This window comes from Triticum dicoccoides, chromosome 4B, assembly GCF_002162155.2.
Source record: "Triticum dicoccoides isolate Atlit2015 ecotype Zavitan chromosome 4B, WEW_v2.0, whole genome shotgun sequence".
Lineage (NCBI taxonomy): Eukaryota > Viridiplantae > Streptophyta > Magnoliopsida > Poales > Poaceae > Triticum > Triticum dicoccoides.
The window spans coordinates 139,809,484-139,828,252 of NC_041387.1; the positions used below are offsets into that span (position 1 = coordinate 139,809,484).

Consider the following 18,769-nt stretch of genomic DNA (forward strand, 5'->3'; position numbering starts at 1 on the left):
ATTGTGTTTCAGCATCAGAAATAGAGATATCATTCGGATTCTCAGGTGATTCAGCAATAGGTTCACTAGAAGTTTGCAAAGTCCTATCATTTTTCTTTTTCTTCCTCTTAGAAGAACTAGGTACATCAATATTATTTCTCTCGGAATCTTGCTCGATTCTCTTAGGGTGGCCTTCAGGATACAAAGGTTCCTGAGTCATTCTACCAGTTCTAGTAGCCATTCTAACAGCATAATCATTTTTCTTACTATTCATTTCATCAAGCACTTCTTTCTGAGCTTTAAGTACTTGTTCTACTTGAGTGGTAACCATAGAAGCATGTTTGCTAACAAGTTTAAGTTCACCTCTAATATCAGCCATATAATCACCCAAGCGTTTAATCATAAAGGTATTATGTTTTAGTTGTCTACCAAAATAAGCATTAAAGTCATCTTGCTTAAACATAAAATCATCAAACTCATCCAAGCACTGACTAGCAATTTTAGTAGGTGGGACTTCAGCTTTATCATATCTATAGAGAGAATTTACCTTTACTACCTGTGTCGGGATATCGGGAGGTTCTTCAGTAATAAGTAATTGAGATCATATACTTCTTCAACAGGCGGTAAATTAAGACTGTGTATTTCTTCGATAGGAGGTAAATTCTTAACATCTTCAGCTTTAATACCTTTTTCTTTCATAGATTTCTTTGCCTCTTGCATATCTTCGGGACTGAGAAATAGAACACCTCTCTTCTTCGGAGTTGGTTTAGGAATAGGCTCAATAATTGGCTCTGGAGCTGGCTCAGAAGGTGGCTCGGGAGGTGCCCAATTATTTTCATTTGTCAACGTATTATTCAATAAAATTTCAGCTTCATCCGGTGTTCTTTCCCTGAAAAGAGAACCAGCACAACTATCCAGGTAATCTCTGGAAGCATCAGTTAGTCCATTATAAAAGATATCAAGTATTTCAGGTTTCTTAAGAGGATGATCAGGCAAAGCATTAAGTAACTTGAGAAGCCTCCCCCAAGTTTGTGGGAGACTCTCTTCTTCAATTTGCACAAAGTTGTATATTTCCCTCAAAGCAGCTTGTTTCTTATGAGCAGGGAAATATTTAGCAGAGAAGTAATAAATCATATCCTGGGGAATTTGCACACAACCAGGATCAAGAGAATTAAACCATGTCTTAGCATCACCCTTTAATGAGAACGGAAATATTTTGAGTAAATAAAGGTAGCGTGATTTCTCATTATTAGTAAACCGGGCAGCTATATCATTTAACTTAGTAAGATGTGCCACAACAGTTTCAGATTCATAGCCATAGAAAAGATCAGATTCAACCAAAGTAATTATATCTGGATCAACGGAAAAATCATAATAATCCTTATCGGGAACACAAATAGGTGAAGTAGCAAAAGCAGGGTCGGGTCTCATTCTATCTCTAAAAGATTCTTTACTCCATCTAACTAGCAACTTCTTAAGTTCATACCTATCCTGGCAAGCAAAAATAGTTGTAGAAGATTCCACATCAAAAAGATAACCCTCAGGAATAGTAGGCATATTTTCATCATCACTATCATCATTGTATTCAGGTTTGATAATTTCTCTTTCTCTAGACCTAGCAATTTGCTCATCAAGAAATTCACCAAGGGGCACAATAGTATCAAGCATAGAAGTAGTTTCATCATAAGCATCATGCATAGCAGAAGTGGCATCATCAATAACATGCGACATATCAGAATTCATAGCAGTAGCAGGTTTAGGTGTCGCAAGCTTACTTATAACAGAAGGAGAATCTAGTGCAAGGCTAGATGGCAGTTCCTTACCTCCCCTCGTAGTTGAGGGCAAAATAGTAGTTCGATCATCTTTCAAGTTCTTCATAGTGTCCAGCAGATATAAATCCCAAGTGAATCAAAGAATAGAGCTATGCTCCCCGGCAACGGCGCTAGAAAAAAGTCTTGATAACCCACAAGTATAGGGGATCGCAACAGTTTTCGAGGGTAGAGTATTCAACCCAAATTTATTGATTTGACACAAGGGGAGCCAAAGAATATTCTCAAGTATTAGCAGCTGAGTTGTCAATTCAACCACACCTGGAAACTTAGTATCTGCAGCAAAGTGTTTAGTAGCAAAGTAATATGATAGTGGTGGTAACGGTAACAAAAGTAAAGACAGCAAAAGTAATGTTTTTGGTATTTTGTAGTGCTTGTAACAGTAGCAACGGAAAAGTAAATAAGCGAGAACCAGTATATGGAAAACTCATAGGCACCGGATTAGCGATGGATAATTATGCCCGATGCGGTTCGTCATGTAACAGTCATAACATAGGGTGACACAGAACTAGCTCCAGTTCATCAATGTAATGTAGGCATGTATTCCGTATATAGTCATACGTGCTTATGGAAAAGAACTTGCATGACATCTTTTGTCCTACCCTCCCGTGGTGGCAAGGTCCTATTGGAAACTAAGGGATATTAAGGCCTCCTTTTAATAGAGAACCGGAACAAAGCATTAGCACATAGTGAATACATGAACTCCTCAAACTATGGTCATCACTGGGAGTGGTCCCGATTATTGTCACTTCGGGGTTGCCGGATCATAACACATAGTAGGTGACTATAGACTTGCAAGATAGGATCAAGAACACACATATATTCATGAAAACATAATAGGTTCAGTTCTGAAATCATGGCACTCTGCCCCTAGTGACAAGCATTAAGCATAGCAAAGTCATAGCAACATCAATCTCAGAACATAATGGATACTAGGGATCAAACCCTAACAAAACTAACTCGATTACATGATAAATCTCATCCAATCCATCACCGTCCAGCAAGCCTACGATGGAATTACTCACGCACGGCCGTGAGCATCATGAAATTGGTGATGGAAGATGGTTGATGATGACGACAACGATGAATCCCCATCTCCGGAGCCCCGAACGGACTCCGGATCAGCCCTCCCGAGAGAGATTAGGGCTTGGCGGCGGCTCCGTATCGTAAAACGCGACGGTTTCTTCTCCCTGATTTTTTTCTCCCCGAAAGCCAATATATGGAGTTGGAGTTGGCGTCGGAGGGCCACCAGGGGGCCCACGAGGTAGGGGGCGCGCCCAGGGGGGCGCCCCCCACCCTCATGGACAGGGTGTGGGGCCCCTGGTCTTCATCTTTGGCGAGGATTTTTTATTGTTTTTTCTAAGGTGTTCCGTGGAGTTTCAGGTCATTCCGAGAACTTTTATTTTCTGCACATAAAACAACACCATGGCAATTCTGCTGAAAACAGCGTCAGTCCGGATTAGTTCCATCCAAATCATACAAGTTAGAGTCCAAAACAAGGGCAAAAGTGTTTGGAAAAGTAGATACGACGGAGACGTATCAGGGACTTGCTTGTACCTCATACTGGATTGATACATTGGTTCTTTAACCGAGGGGAATATTTATCTCTACTTTGCTGCACCACTCTTTCCTCTTCAAAGGAAAAACCAACGCAAACTCAAGAAGTAGCAGGAGTCAGCGTCCCCGCCGCGCAGCTGGTACGGCCGCATGGAAGCGTCCTCTTCGCTGTCGCACCACAACTGCCTCGTCGTTACGGGGGAGCTATCACCCGCGATCAAGAAGGCGTTGAGCTACCTCCTCCACTACCTCAGAGGAGGCGGTTACAACGGTGCCTCGGGCTCGAGGGTCGTCGTATCTGAGAAGGAGCGCGCGGCGAGGCAGCAAGCGAGGTACGACTGGTGCATACTGGTCGCCGCTCCGCGTTCGCCAAGAGCGATGTGGCGCGGGGCTGGGTCACAACGACCATGACCTCATCGCCGCGTGAGCGCTCAACCGCTCCGTGATCACCACATAGACGGTCGCCAAGCGTCGCTGCCGCCTTGGGGGCGAGCTCGCCATGATCGACGAGGAGTGGTTGCTTAGTGGCTGCTCCGCCAACGCCGGGCGCGGCAAGGCCGCCGCCATGGCTCCCAAGGCAGTGGTCGCGACGACACTCATCACAACATAGCAGGAGGAGGAGCGGCTCCTCCGCGAGTGGCAGGCAACCGTCGGACAAGGCTGTCGCGCCCCCTGGCGTCGTTCCATTGACCACGACGATGACTGCACCGACGACGACAGCGGTGCGCACTGCTGAGACCAGACGGATGAGGTGGTCGTCCGATATAGGGTTTATGTTTTTTTAGTTTTTTGTTAAACGATCGAAATATCAACCTTCTATGTAAATTATATCCGAACTAGAATGAATTCCATCATGCACAAACGTATTTCGTCCGGTTAGTTTGTATTATTGTTGAAATGTATGCGGGCAGCGTTGGATGGCCTCCTCTCACATTCACTAGATCGATATCGCGCCTTGGTGCGAGGGTGCCGGTCACGACGTTATAATACATCTACAGTACACTAACTTGCGCTGCGGCTATAATTTCATATAAAAAACTTCAAAATTGAGACAAACGAGTCACTAAACATGCTTTGCGGGTTCACTTGTACACAAATCGGGTCCGCAATTGCCACATTGGACGCCACATTGGTCATAGTCCCATCCACACCCCAGCAATATTTGCAGAAAAGTCCCCTTTTATATATTGAACTAACTGAAACTAAAAGCACTCTATCTGACAGTAGCCTAATTGAACTAAAAGCACCTAACTGAAACCAAAAAGAGAGCTCAACACTTCACGAGCACGAACAGAGCAAAGCATAGCACGGCGATGTCCCATGCATCCGCGTCATGCGCCCTCGATGGCCTTGTGTCCTTTGCTGCCGCAACCTATGCAGCGTATGGCCGGTGGCAACATGCACTCCTCTGCTGCCGCAGCCAGTCGCCGATGCAGCATACGGCGGGCGGTGAAGACGCCGCAAAAAAAATTAACAGCAAGACAACCTATGTTTTAGCATTATCTATTTTTTACATCACAGAATACAACAAAACTTTCCAACAACAACATTCCCACGAGCACAAAATTCAGGCATAAGTCATAGGAAAATTATGACATAATTCATAGCTAAATTCAGGATCTGCATGAAGTGGTTCAGGCAAGATTCAGACCAAACAAAGAATTAAGGTTCAGGCTAAATCTAGAGCAAGCCAAAAGACATGTTTAGATTAGAAACAAACCAACACAGTGCAGGATTTAGAGCATTATAAAATATAAAGTTTATTCACCATGTGTTGGCATCACAGTAGTATTACTCCTCTTGAGTGCTTCAACAAAATGTCCTTCTATCATCTAGCCCACGGAATATGCCATTTTGTTCAAACACCGCTGTAAAGAAATTAGAATTCCCCCTGCAAGTAGAACTGCACAATTGTTACTTGTCACTAAAAACGCTAACTAATTTAATGAAAATGCATATTATTTACTGTACAATATTTTACAACAGCACTTCCAAATCTGCACCTAACCATATATCAAGTATTGTTCCTAAACAACTACATTACAGTAAATTCCGCCACTCCATTCTGAACCTATATCAAATTACAGTACACTAATTTCTGAACCTATATCAAACTACAGTACAATATTTTCTGAACCTATATCAAACTAAAATACAGTATTTTCTGAATGACTGAACCTATATCAAACTACAGGACACATTGATCATAATAGGATAATGCACATGGGAGCGCACAATGACATCACACATTGATCATAGGCCCAAGCAGGCATGTTTACATGGATGAGGTTCATGAGCACATCAGACGATAACTACAGAGCATGAACGACCTCGGCCGTACTTAATGGGAACCGTGTAACTAAGAAACCTGTGTCCAGCTCAAGTACTACTTTCAACTACCTATATGGCCAATAGTTGTTAAATCTGACTACCTAATCTACAACAAAAATGTGTACAATCTGGAAATTCAACCACTTTCAGTACAATTTTCTTTAGGTTTTCTTGTTTTTCTTAGGAGACAACAAGTAACACAAGTGAACAAATCGAATCAAAGGGGATTAAGGGCTGCTGTAGTACAAGGAAAGACCGAAAGAGAAGAGAGGAGGAGAGGGGGGCAGACCTCCATGGACATGCACATCGCCCCATCTCCCTTGCCCTTCTTCTTCTGGTCCTTCTGGTCCTTGCTCATCCATCCCCTTCCTCTCCTTTTCTCTGCACATGGAATTGACATACTAATTCAGGAATTTTTGAGCTGAATATATAGGTCAAAGATTAGCATCCTGATTATATACTTTACTGAACTGAATATATATGATGGATTTACTTCGGTTTTTCAGCTGTTGTGGTCAAAAGTTCTAAACTTGACTGATATTCTACAAAATTATTTACTGGATGTGATCCAGTGTGTTGTTGTAAATACAAATAAATATACTTTTAATCAATATTTGCACATCCCTAACCTCTACGCTCCAGCCATGATTTACTATGTAATTACAAAGTTCTTAGCTTTCTCATCTTTTAGAATTAGAACATGACACTACTTAGATATATCTCCTTGACACAGAGATCCTAAAAAACATCAGGCACATAAGCCTAAACAAAATAGTGGTGGTTACCTTGGAAAAAAAGCACTTTGACCCTTGTCTTTCTCCATCAATCAATGATCCAAATCCTACTATAGATGGCCACAGATTGCCCATTCATTATAAAATTAGATACTGCAACCATGAATCTCCTCTAGTGAAAACTCTCGTTCCAAAGTTAAACTAAAGACGAGAGCTAATTATATATGCACAAGCACAAGGCATCTAGAGAATTGATCTGGTTGTTCATAAAGTCAAAACCACTATATATTGATTTGACCAAGCATGATTCGAATCATACTACCCTTTAACCTCCGTCGTAGGACCTATTGAGATACAATGATATAATGGCAGAACAAAAGGAAAAGAAAACCAAAAAAGTAAAATTGTGGTAAGAGCATCGACTTCATATCCTAATCCACGGAAGCATCAGGCATACAAAGTCTGTGCATGATGGAAATGTAGAGACTATATATCTCACCTGCTGACATCCATAGAGTGGAGGTAGAAGAAGCTCGCCCGCTAACATCACCACAAGGAGGAGCTCAGGTTGTCCTTGGAACAGCCTAGTGTCATCATGGAAGTTCAGAAGCAGTCCAAGTGGCGTTGTCACTATGACCTTTTACTCTGCAAGCAGGGTCACACTCATACAGAAAGAAATTGTTCTCTTCCATCCACAGAACACAAAATAACAAAGGTAAATAAGTTGATCGTTTTTGTCTGCCAAGAAGCAACATCAAGTGAGTACACCGCAGGTAATCCTAGAACAAAATGCTGCATTGTGCACGAGAAAGACTTGACTATATAGTAAGACGGTGACCAAGTCAATTATATTGTTCTCAACTTAGAATTAAACGAGTTACAGAGTTCCAACTAAAGGAATCTAGCCGTTGAACCTATTTGTAACAAAGCTATATATATGCTGCTGGTGAGCATTGAGAGAGTGCTACTACTACTAAATGGGATTTTTTTAAAATAGAGATCCAAGACACTTCCAAAAAAATTGCAGTTGCACACACTGGAAACTCTTAAACAGTAATTCGCAGATAAAAGCAGTGTCTATCTTGTCTGTCCTGTTTGGAACCTATTGGGCAATCTGCATAACTACAAGGGACAGAAATTCTTATCAAACAACAAAAATAGTTTTAGTCATTAAAGATGACACGACGCGGTGAGAAAATCCCTTATAATTTTCTAACAAGTACATAATTATAATAGCAATGAAACATAGAGATGCAGAGTTGCAAGTAAAAAGTATATAGAACAATACACCATGGATGCTGAAGATGTTCAATTATACTCAGAAAGCAAAACACATGTTCAAACGAGTGCTGAAAAAAGGATCTCACCTTGTTCCAATAGAACATGTAGTGATCCACAAACATAGTTAATGTTCTCTGTATTCATTGGTTCAGATCTCATGGCTCCATAGGATGGTGATGCAAAAGAACACTACTTTTTTGTGAATTTAGTAGCAAACCTGCAATGCACAAAAAAGATGAAATGGTTAATAAATGTGCCAATCATTCTGAAGCTAGCTATCATGCAAAGATAGAGAAGGAAGGTGACAACGGGTAAGGAATGCTATCATGGTCTGAAATAAAATGAAAAACCCTTTGGAATCTCAGAAACTTATCATAGAGATTAGCTAGCTACCATGCAATAATTTTAGAAAACGACAGGTATAAGCAATGTGACACAGAAAAAGCAAGACAATCATTGACCATGAAAGAAATATATCGGTAACATCTTCCTTATAACATGTCTATTTCTAATGATAAGATATGAACAATAATAACATGTAATGGCGCAATCGTCACCACGATCTACTTTCACACCTCCTCCACACCGCAGAAGGAACACTGGAAGATCAGAATATGATGGCAGCCTGACAAAGCTGTAGCCCACCCAAATAGGAGCAAGATTGGTGCCCAACATCAATTGACCTGCCAGAGAAAGGCAAAAAAGACTAAAGTGATAGCCTGACTATAGATGCTAGAATTATGGATCGAGGAATAACCTGAGTTTTATTGACCCTTGACCCCGACAAAGCGGTAGCAGCAGCAACCACATGACCCCAACAAAGCTCGTCCAGATAGGAGCAACTGACACTGTCCATAGATCTAGATGTAAGAACACTGCAACCACATGAAGCATAGACCGATAATATCTAATAATCTGTAAATCACACTTGCTATTGTATAATTTTTAAGAGATGCATGTGATCTGATTGAGAAAAACACCTTGTGTGGCCATTCTACTTGTGTGGCCACCCCGTCTCCTCACTAATGCAAATATTGATTAAACCATAATTGCTATTCAAGATTTGGAAACTTAGATCATGGCACCCTTGCCTCAGTTATTGTTGAAATCATAGGAGCATAGTAAAAAGAAACAATAAATAAAACAAGCAAATGAACAAAACCACCAACATTCCATGCACAAAGGTGAAAGGACCAACAATCATAGGCCCTACCAGGATGCAGACAAGGAACAAAAGACATATATTTAGACTCCACTAAAAACAAGCAGTGAAGACAGGAAACCACCAACATCCAATGCACAAAGACATAAATACTTTTAGCTTTTACCAGAAAAGACATGACCGACAATCAGAACAGGGATTGAGCCAAACTAATGTTGGCTGTTGCTACACCCTGCTGCCATTCATACAATTTCTTTGCAAGTAGCAAGCAGCCGAACACACGCATAACACTTTAGCAGAGCAAGCAAAAAGGTCGAGAAAAAAGAACGGAGAGGCTACCTGCAGGCTGCGGCAACTGGAGCATGGAGGCGGCTGCCGGCGTGCGTGAGTTTTCACAACATCAGAGCAGTGCCGAGAAGATCCTGGTTGAGGCGGAACAAACCCGGCGACAGACGCCAAATACTGAAAGCCTACAAAGCCATTAGCCATACAAAGGTGGCCACATTTCAAGTTTGCCTTGACCTGAACATCAGAAATCACAAAAATTAGATAAATAACACGGAAAGGTGCTCTGAACCCAATCTTTTCTTCATAAACATGGAGAAACATTAGTGAACGGAACAATCTTATGTCATATAAAATAAATAAATTAAGATGTTATAAGAAACTAAGAAAGAAACCAGACAAAAGCGCTATAAAGTGCAGCAGGCTAACAAAATTTAGTCTAGAATATATGCTAGCAAATCAATAACCATACAAAAAATACCGTGCGCCAACAAAGCTTCGGCTCTAGATCGGGTAGCTAATACGCCATCTCTACTGTAAGTTTGGAACTCACAACAAGCACTTGACATATAAGGCAACAATTCAATCCAACAATTTATGATCATGTGTATAAATTGAGGAGCCACACTGTCTTGTGTACACACCTCATCATCAGCAAAATGAACGCACAGAGAAACCAAGAACAATGCATCGCCTAGTACACAAATATATGATACGAGATGATAAAAATTAAGAACACAGCTAGTTAAATAAAAAAGTTTAGGAAAGGCATAAAACAAATGCACCTGGTTGGCTAGGAAATTAGAAATTGCAAGCTTTTGCTGCAGCTTACAAGTCATGAGCAGAAAATTTAGTTTCCCTTTCCTAATCCCAATCAATAGAAGAAACTGAAGTTCAAGAAAGAGATATGTAATGAGGATTAACTTCACGAAGCGAAACATCTAACAAGACTACAAACAAATGGGATTTGAGTTCACGAGGAGGTTCATGGAATCGAGAAAATCCCATTACCTTCCTGCACTAATCACACCCAGCAGCTGAAAATCGCAATTAGACGGCGTGGACAAGGTGCCGTTGACCTTGGCATGGCTGGTTTTTTGCCAATTGGGGAAGAGAAACCAGAGAAGATCACGCGCATGCAGCAAGCCAAGAATTAGTCGATCTGTTACCATTTTTTCCCTTTTCCAGAATCAGTCGATCTGCTACATGGGCTAACCATCAAGTACGTATAGAGGAAACAAGCCATCGGGTGCCCGGGACGGCCGCCCCCTGCCCTGGTCCCTCTGCTCCATACGCTCAACCTCGCCACAATCTGCGCCATCAACAACACCAAGTGGTCAGTGCACGAAGATTAACCAAAGAAATTGAGCAGTGAACCAACACAAAATTTGCCAGAGAAGGAAAAGGAGAAGAGGACGATGCAAGGCTGCACCCCATGGCCAGCAGGAAGCGGAGCCGCGCATGGGGGCGAGAGAGGAGACGGAGAGGAGCCGCCGGAATCCACCGGAGCCGCGCCGACGACGAAGCCGATGCCCAGCCTGAAACCCTTGCCACGGTTCAGGGTCGCGAGCGAGCGCGAGAGGCCATGCGCCATGGATCTGGCCGGACAAGAGGAAGAGGCGGAGCACCTGCCGTGTGCACGCGAGGACGACGGCGTGGATCCGGCAGGCAGGGCGAAGGAGATGGCGGAGCCAAAGCAGCGGCGCTTCCCGGCGTTCGGCCACCGAGCGGGAGGCGGCTGCCCTTGGGCTGCTTCTCGGAGGACTTCCCACGGGAGAGGAACAGGGAGGGGATGGTAGCGTGGCTGCGGCTGGTCGGTGGTGGCGGCGGACGGGGAGGATGGTCGATAGGGCGAGGGGAGGCGGGGAAGAGAGGAGTTTGGAATGGGAGGGGGCGGCAGCGGCTCTCCCTCAGAGTGAACAGGAAGAAGGGACGAAGCCAATTGGGGAGAAACCCTGGGTCTTGCACTTTTATACCATGTAGCGAAATTACGAAAATGCCCTCGGTGGGGTGCTGTATTAACAGGCGGTGGCACGAGATCTTTACAGTGGCGGTAACTATTCATTGCTACAGGAGCACATCTTCGATCCGACGGCCCAGCTCCTTCCACCTCTCGATCCAACGCCCAGAATCGCATCAAGCAAACCGATCCGACGGCCGAAAGTGCCTGATCGCTGTGAGAGCTTGGGAGTGGCTTGAATCCTTATTTCTCGATATCCACGGACTGGTCCCCTCTGGTCCCCTCTGCTTCTGTACTGACACGCGGGCTCGAAAATCCTACGTCACAAACCAACCGCGTTGTTTCCTTTTGAACAGGGCGGACAGGGGCCCTCATCCTCCTCCTCTCGTCTCCCACCGCGAATTTCTCTTCCTCTTTTATGCTCACAAAAAAAACAATTTCTTCCTTCTTCGTCTTCCTCCTGCGTCCTGCCGCCTACGGGATCCAAGGAGCGGAGGGAGGGGATTCTCCCCGCGAACTCAATAAAAGAAACCCAATCTCGCGTTGCTCGAGGCCAGCGTTGTTTACCGCTCCTCCATCACAAGGCATAAATAAAGAACACCATTGCCCGAAAGCCGCAGGCGTTAGGTGGTGGTGGTGGTGGTGCGTGCCAGTCAAAGAAGAGGTCTGGGAACAAGAATCAACATCCATCCATCCATCCGCCCACCAACCTACTCTTCCTCCTCCTCCTCCTGCCGTCCCCAATCCCCCTCCCATTCTCGCCACGCCGCGCCAAATAGAGGGGGGAAAGTGGGAGCCTTGCTCGATTTGATTCCCGTGCGATCCTCGGTTGATTGTTCGGCGGGAGAGATGTGCCCGCTCAGGGTGATACTCATCTTCCTCTCCGCCACCATCGCCGGCTTCTTCCTCCTCCGGGGCCTCAACGCCGAGCCGGACCTGTTCCAGGACGACGCCGCCGCCGCCGTCGCGGTGAACGACGAGGACGACGAGGGGTCGCCGGAGTCTCCCAGGGACCCAGCGCCGCTCCATTCCAAGGTATTGCTCTTGCCTTTTCCAATCTCAGCGCACATTTGCGCAATCGTTGTTGCAAATTCTTGGCCGTGCGTGTTATTATTTAGAAAGATAGATTATCTAGGTCTTTGTAACGTACAGCTACAAGCAACGAGATTATGCCAGTGTGTTGCACCGGCTAATGAAGTTCTGATTTTCCCGTCCAAATTAGCGAGGACACGCTTCCGTTTTTGACTCCCAAATGCGTGCACGGCACGAGGGAACGGAAGGGAACATGTGGACGCGCAATGGGGGTTCATAATGATTTAGTGTTGACACATTGTTCCTGGTTGTGAATTGCGTCTTGATGCTTCCGGACTGATTATTAGGGGCTTAGCGCATCGTTCAGAGACGCCATAGATAAGTTAGCCTCACTTATTGTTTACATACAGGAGTACCTTGTTGATAGTGGTTACCTGTGACTTCATAGATTTATGCTGTAGTTGCTGGCCATGAGCGTGTGCTAATTCTGCTAAATGGAGAAAACCGTAAGAGGATGGACACCCTTTTGGTGATTAACCAAGCCTGGAATGTTTGAAATTTTCACCAGTCCAGAGACCACAGTATGTGAAGGTTAAGGCCGCTCTAAGATCTTCTGTTTCTCTTGCATCAGCCGGTCTAAAATATCTGTGTTTTCTACTCCTTTTTGATGTAGTAGCATCCAAACTCATACTACTAGATAATAATATACACCATGTACATGGCTGAGATAAGGATCAGTTGACCAAGTACCCAAACAGTCCCTGTATGGATCACATAAAAAGTAGTTTAAGTACTTAAAAGTTAGAAAACACAATAGTTAACTCATGTGTACCAGTACACAGTCGACCTATAGTTCGTAAGTGTCTTTAGATTTAGGATTGAACCGCACACCTCTATCCGTTACAAATTTGTAACGGAAGTGCTTCACATTGCCTCTGTGATGTATATTGGTCCCTTTCAGCTCAAGGATATCTGCATGCAAAAGTAGCCTTAATCTTCTGTACACACAGGAAAACTTTGTTAACAGTGGTGATATGTTACTTCATAGATACGTATAGCTATAGCCTACAAATTTGTGCATATTCTGACAGTCCTGTTCATAGTGGTGGATACCTTTTTTGTCAATGCACCGAAGAGTCCTCGTTTGGATTTTTCACCGTCTGGACAAGGTTGTAGCCACACCCAAATGCTCTGTTGCTCTCATAATTGGTATAAAATTTGTGCGTGAATGTTTACTCTCTTCGGATGTACTCCCTCCGTATCAAAATGTAAGACATTTTTTGATTTAAATCTAGACCAAAAAACGTCTTATATTTTGATAGAGGGAGTAGCATCCAAAGCCTATAGTACTCCTTCCGTCCCGAATTAATTGTCTTAGATTTGTCTAGATACGGATTTATCTAGACACGTTTTACTGTTAGATACATCCGTATCTAGAGAAATCTAAGACAAGTAGTAATTAGGGACGGAGGTTTTAGTTCAAATTTGAACTAAAACCATGACAGTTATTTTGGGACAGAGGGAGTATATGTTTATCTTGGACTATATGCAGAAATATTATGTGAAGTTAAGTATTCAAATGGTCGATGTATGCATATTAACTTTGCTAACGTGTATTGGGTTACCATTGATGGAGGGTTGGTAAGTTTCATTATACTCCCAAACGTGTATTGGGTTAGCTTTGCTAATGTGTATTGGATTACCATTGATGGAGTAGTACTTGAGAAGAAGATTAGGCCACAGTTTTCCATTGTGTACAAATTTGCAAGAGATGTGCTTACTGCTTTTGTGATGAGAACCTAAGACTGAAGGGCTACTTGAACCCAAATGTAGGTTGCATCCGCCGCGAAGACAGGATTCTGGACGATGGTGGACATGGCAAGCGGGCGGTACCTTTGGAGGACCCTTGTTGCACCACCGGCAAAATCCGACTCCGAGAAGGCCCGGTGACGAACCTTCATCACCCGTTCGATACTTGTGTAATTGGAGCGCCTGAATGGGGATAATTTGCACTGTATCTGTTTTGGTTGCATCTTGTGTGTAATGCGGCAGCAATTGTAACATGGGGGTTATATGTTTGGACTAAATGTGCCAAATTGTTTACGTATGAACCTTGTGTCGTATATGCTGGGAGCCTGGTGTATGGATTTGGAACTGAATTTGCATGTTTTTATTTAATCATCATTTCCACTTTGTTGATGTCCAAATGAGGCAATGCAAGTACAGCCATTTGGTGGTGGTATGGGATCTAGTAATTTGGTGAAATAGAAGATGGTTTTTTGACTTGCTTTGATGATGCAAAATTAGCTTTTCTTTTGAGTTGTCTTGTTGGTTGCTGTGGTGCCTGGGATGCTACCTTGTGAACCAAGAGCTGTTGCAAACCTTGTGAGCCGAGAGTAGTTGCTTTTCTGAAGTGTATGCTTGCCATAGTAACAACATCTTGCATACCATTGCTGAATAAATGTATCATCTGGCTAACGACGTCTGTATCATCATCGGAAGGCGGAAGCAGCTGATGTGGCTGATTATGCCAACGGGGTATTCGAGGCAAGTTGGTCCATCTGAATCATGTTGATGCAGCGATGACCATCAATATCACATCTAATTTTTGGTTCCATGGGTTCCGAACCGGCTGGGAGTGTTGTTTCAGGCAAGTACTGTGCTGAGATGATGGAAAATGTGGGCAGGCCTGTAGATTTCGCAAAGAGCACACATGATTATGCAGATTCATTTTTGTTCTGGAGGGCCGACAGGCAGCAAGAGTGTTAACAGATGCCATGCGATAAGGGAGATGCTTTTAGTGCCTGAAGAAATGGTTTACTGAGGTTTCACAAGTGAACCGATTTGATGCTCTAATGCATCTTGCTCCAATCTATTCGGAGGAAGATGTTCTGAAAATTCTTACAGTGGATGCAGATTTGGTGCGTGGTTTATTGGGTCTGCAAATGTTCTTTGTTGTGTGATGATGGACATACTTCCAAAAAGGGTAAAATTATACTACTCCCTCCTATCCAAATTAATTGACAAAGCTCTAGTACTTCAATTAACTGGATCGAAGGGAGTACTTGAATTTGCAAAAACGGAATCCATACCTATGAAATATGTAGAGACGAGCGAACAAGGAACAACATATTGAATCCACTGGGTAAAAGAAGGGAGAGGCTGTTTTTAGTGCATTTTTATTATAGCATGGCCCAACTTATGTGCTACATAATGTGGCCAAACTCTGTTTTTAGTGCATTTTGTTTTCCACTATCGCTTCTTCTTTTTGTTGCGAGAGTTTTCCACTGTTGCTGTTGCAATTTACAGCGTCAGTCAATGTAAGGGATTTGCAGCACATGTTGCTATGTTGTGATCTTCTGCAGAGTTCAAGCGCATCGAGTGGTTAAGCAAAGAACGGTGCACTTCTCCAAGTTTATGCATAAGCAGTACGCTATTCTTACCTGGACATGATAGAGCTACATGCTCCAAGTCTTGCAACAAATGACTCAATAGCATCTATTCAACTTTGAGTTACACAGAAAGATATCACAGGGCTTTTCACGATGCTTTGGACTATGTGGTCAATGTGCTTCCAATTGCTCTTACTCGTGCGCATATACCATTTCTAGATCGGGGTCTTGAAACTTCCGTTTGTTCCAGAAATAATTGAGCTCTGCTCCAGGTTGGCAGTTTTGCCAAATGACTATCAATCTTTGTAAATCACTAAAAAATGCTGCTGTGAGATGTTAGCTGCGGGTGGATAGTCTACTGAAAGCCAACATATACTCCCTCTGATCCATATACTCCCTTGCACGTCACCCTTTACCGTATAAGCACCATCACGATGCGTTTTTCTGTGCAATAGTAGATAATGCATCCAATTAGCTATAACTGCTTGCTTCCTAAGCCAAAGCAAAACAAACTATTACACACAAACAAGGTATAAATTGCTGATTAATCGCACCGTTCCGATAACAAAACCAATACACACATAACATAGTAAACACATAAGCAGTCAGCCCGCATATATATAACATAATAGTGGAGGAAAGCAAAATGTGACAAACATGGTCTCGTGCACAGTTACTTAAAGAGTGAACGTCTTGACTAGAATTAAATAGATAATTCCAATTGGACAAAAACCTGACTATGTAGTTCAACAAAGATGTCGGTACTACATAGTGAATACTAGAAACAAACAGCAGCAAGACAAGCAACCCAACATTTTAGTGAACTGATGATATATTCCGAGAGAAAGGATGTGCAGAAGTAATACCCTCTCAAATGTGGAAATGTGGAAGTTTATGGTGCAATACAGAATCTCCTTTTATCAAGAGCTTCACAATTTCCCTGCAAATTGGACAAACAGAATGTCCTTTTAGCAAACAACCTGGAGCAAAACAAACATAATTGATTATACAGCTCAGAAGTTTGCCTTGCTTATCACACCATGTTTTCCGGCGGTCTCTATCTTCATCTTGAGAAAATGCATATAAAGCCGAGTACGTCTTGGGAACTGAGAGGGGGAAAAGAGAGAAGAAAGATAAACTTCAATGCTAAGATACCCTAACCACTTAAAAATGGTAACTGTGAGACTTCACAAAATCAAACTTGGCTACCAGCTTATTGAGCTCCTTACAAATCATCATTTTATAAGCACCATTCTTAACGCTTTCCTTTGAAGGCAACTGCGTGATGTGGTATCAATTATCATGCAAAAAAATTGGAATTAGTGTATTTGCAAATCGCAAATGCACAACAATATAAAGACAAGGAGAAAATTAGATAGATTGCACAGTTATGCCTGATAACATCTTCACGCTTCTTGTTTTTCAAAACAGTCTCATACACTATGTGATAATACAGCTGTTTTCTCTGCCACATCTTCTCTCCACGGAGCATCAGTTCTAAACACTGATCGGCGGCAATCTTAATTTGGAAAAAGAGCATTTTCTGAAACCACTCCTTGCAAGGGCGATAGCCCTAGCGAACACCATATCTCTGGTTTCTCTGTATCTTGTTAACTCCACCAGTTTGTCAAAAAAAAAATTATGTACTCAATATCACCTTCTAAGGTGGTAGGTTTAAAGTAGTCAAAGCGTGGAGAGGGATCCTGTCGATAAAGCAAAGGTAAACATGCATCGCCAAGGCTTGAATTGGGGTGCACTTCACAAAACTATTACATGCAGCAAATTTTGTACTGTAGGAGATATGTACCTTGTGGAAGAAGTGCGCATAGGAAGTCGCAGAGAGGCCATTGCTCATGGCATTGTAGCAGTATGGTTTGGTGAGATTGGGGTCAATAAGAAGCTAGTCCTGCCTGGCGTCGCTCTTGAAGAGGGTCTCTTCTTTAGTGTAAGATTCCTTTGCACGGTGCATCTTTTTTTTTTAGAACGAAGGCTCAAGACACGGTGCATCTCCACACGAACGCAAAAACATCATCCTTGGTGCACAGTGGCTTCACCAAATCCATTGTCTCCCCAAGAATCGTAGCCGAAGTAGATGCCATGTAATTTTGTTCCTTGTCTGATAAGAATTTGGCCAACACTCTATTGTAACTTAATCCATGGTATTCATCCGCCTTCATCTCCTCCTTGTCTTCTTGCCAACGATATTCAGAGGGGATTTCCCGGAGCTCGGCATGACCATCCATGAATGGTTTGGACTATGAAAACTTGGATCCAGGATTTCCCATCTATGGTCAACGAAAGGGAAATTAATTTTTTTATTAACACAAAACAGCACAAAAAATCATTGCTCAGGTTTATACTCAAGAGAATAAATAGTGAAATCATGATTAGAAAAGGCACAGATTATTACATTGAACATTTACTGAAAAGTTCAGATTTACATTCCACCAAATTTTGTTAAGTTGTAGAAATTCTGGCGTCGAGAGTCTGCTTAACCAACTCCCAAAGCCGCCCTATAATAGAGACGACCAACTCCTGTCAAGCACCACATTAAACCCAAGTGAACAATCAAATTTTCATGGCAACTATGGGGAGCAGTCACCTGCAAAGAACTAGCTTTTTGGCAACGATCCAAGTCGATGTTAATCTGGCATCAGAACTGAAAGTACTTGGCTAGTGAGGCTTGTCTAGACAAGGCTAGAAACTGGCAAATGGCTGGGACGAAACTACGAACTGGCAAAAGGTTGGACTGCCTGGAGCAAGAGGGTTGCTTAATGCTTTGTACTAACTCCGTCCAGGTTTATAATGTCCACACGTATTTTAACAATATCTTCTCTCGATCTAGTACTCTTCTCACGAATTCGTGTAGCAATTTAGGGATTACAATCACAGGATACAAGAATTGGGGAAGGAGGAGGAAGGGGAAGAAGATAGCCGCCGCCGCCGGGTTTCGTGATCCACTGGATGCCGTGCTCGTTGCCTGCTTCCGAGTACTTGTAGGCTGTTGCCGAGTGGTGAGCATAGACGGGCCCGGCCCATGAGCTATCAAAGGGGAAAGCCCAGGTATGAGTATGGGCCAGGGGAGGTCCCTAACATCCCTCCCTTCTTGAAATGCGGCTTGCCCCCAAGCCGCTATCACGAAGATTTTGCCAGGATCCCATGGTGCTTGGAGATCCTTAATCATGCCGGAATCCCCATGGTAGTTGTCGCGGTAGCAGCCATGGTCG

The 18,769-nt window shown here is 43.2% G+C and overlaps 1 protein-coding gene and 1 long non-coding RNA gene across 2 annotated transcripts; one reads left to right on the forward strand and one right to left on the reverse strand.

Annotated features, from left to right (window-relative positions):
• Window positions 1–4,978: 4,978 nt before the first annotated feature.
• LOC119293476 lies at window positions 4,979–9,383 on the reverse strand. Its single transcript, XR_005143077.1, has 7 exons — window positions 9,213–9,383; window positions 8,469–8,559; window positions 8,287–8,394; window positions 7,798–7,928; window positions 6,930–7,075; window positions 5,986–6,077; window positions 4,979–5,256 (listed from the first exon to the last, which is right to left on the reverse strand). It is a non-coding gene; the product is annotated as an uncharacterized LOC119293476 (long non-coding RNA).
• A 2,293-nt stretch (window positions 9,384–11,676) lies between these two features.
• Window positions 11,677–14,357, forward strand: LOC119295485. The gene is made up of 2 exons (XM_037573909.1): window positions 11,677–12,153; window positions 13,984–14,357. The coding sequence occupies exons 1-2, from the start codon at window positions 11,968–11,970 to the stop codon at window positions 14,098–14,100; spliced, it is 303 nt and encodes a 100-aa protein (XP_037429806.1). The 5' UTR covers window positions 11,677–11,967; the 3' UTR covers window positions 14,101–14,357.
• The last annotated feature ends 4,412 nt before the right edge of the window (window positions 14,358–18,769 follow it).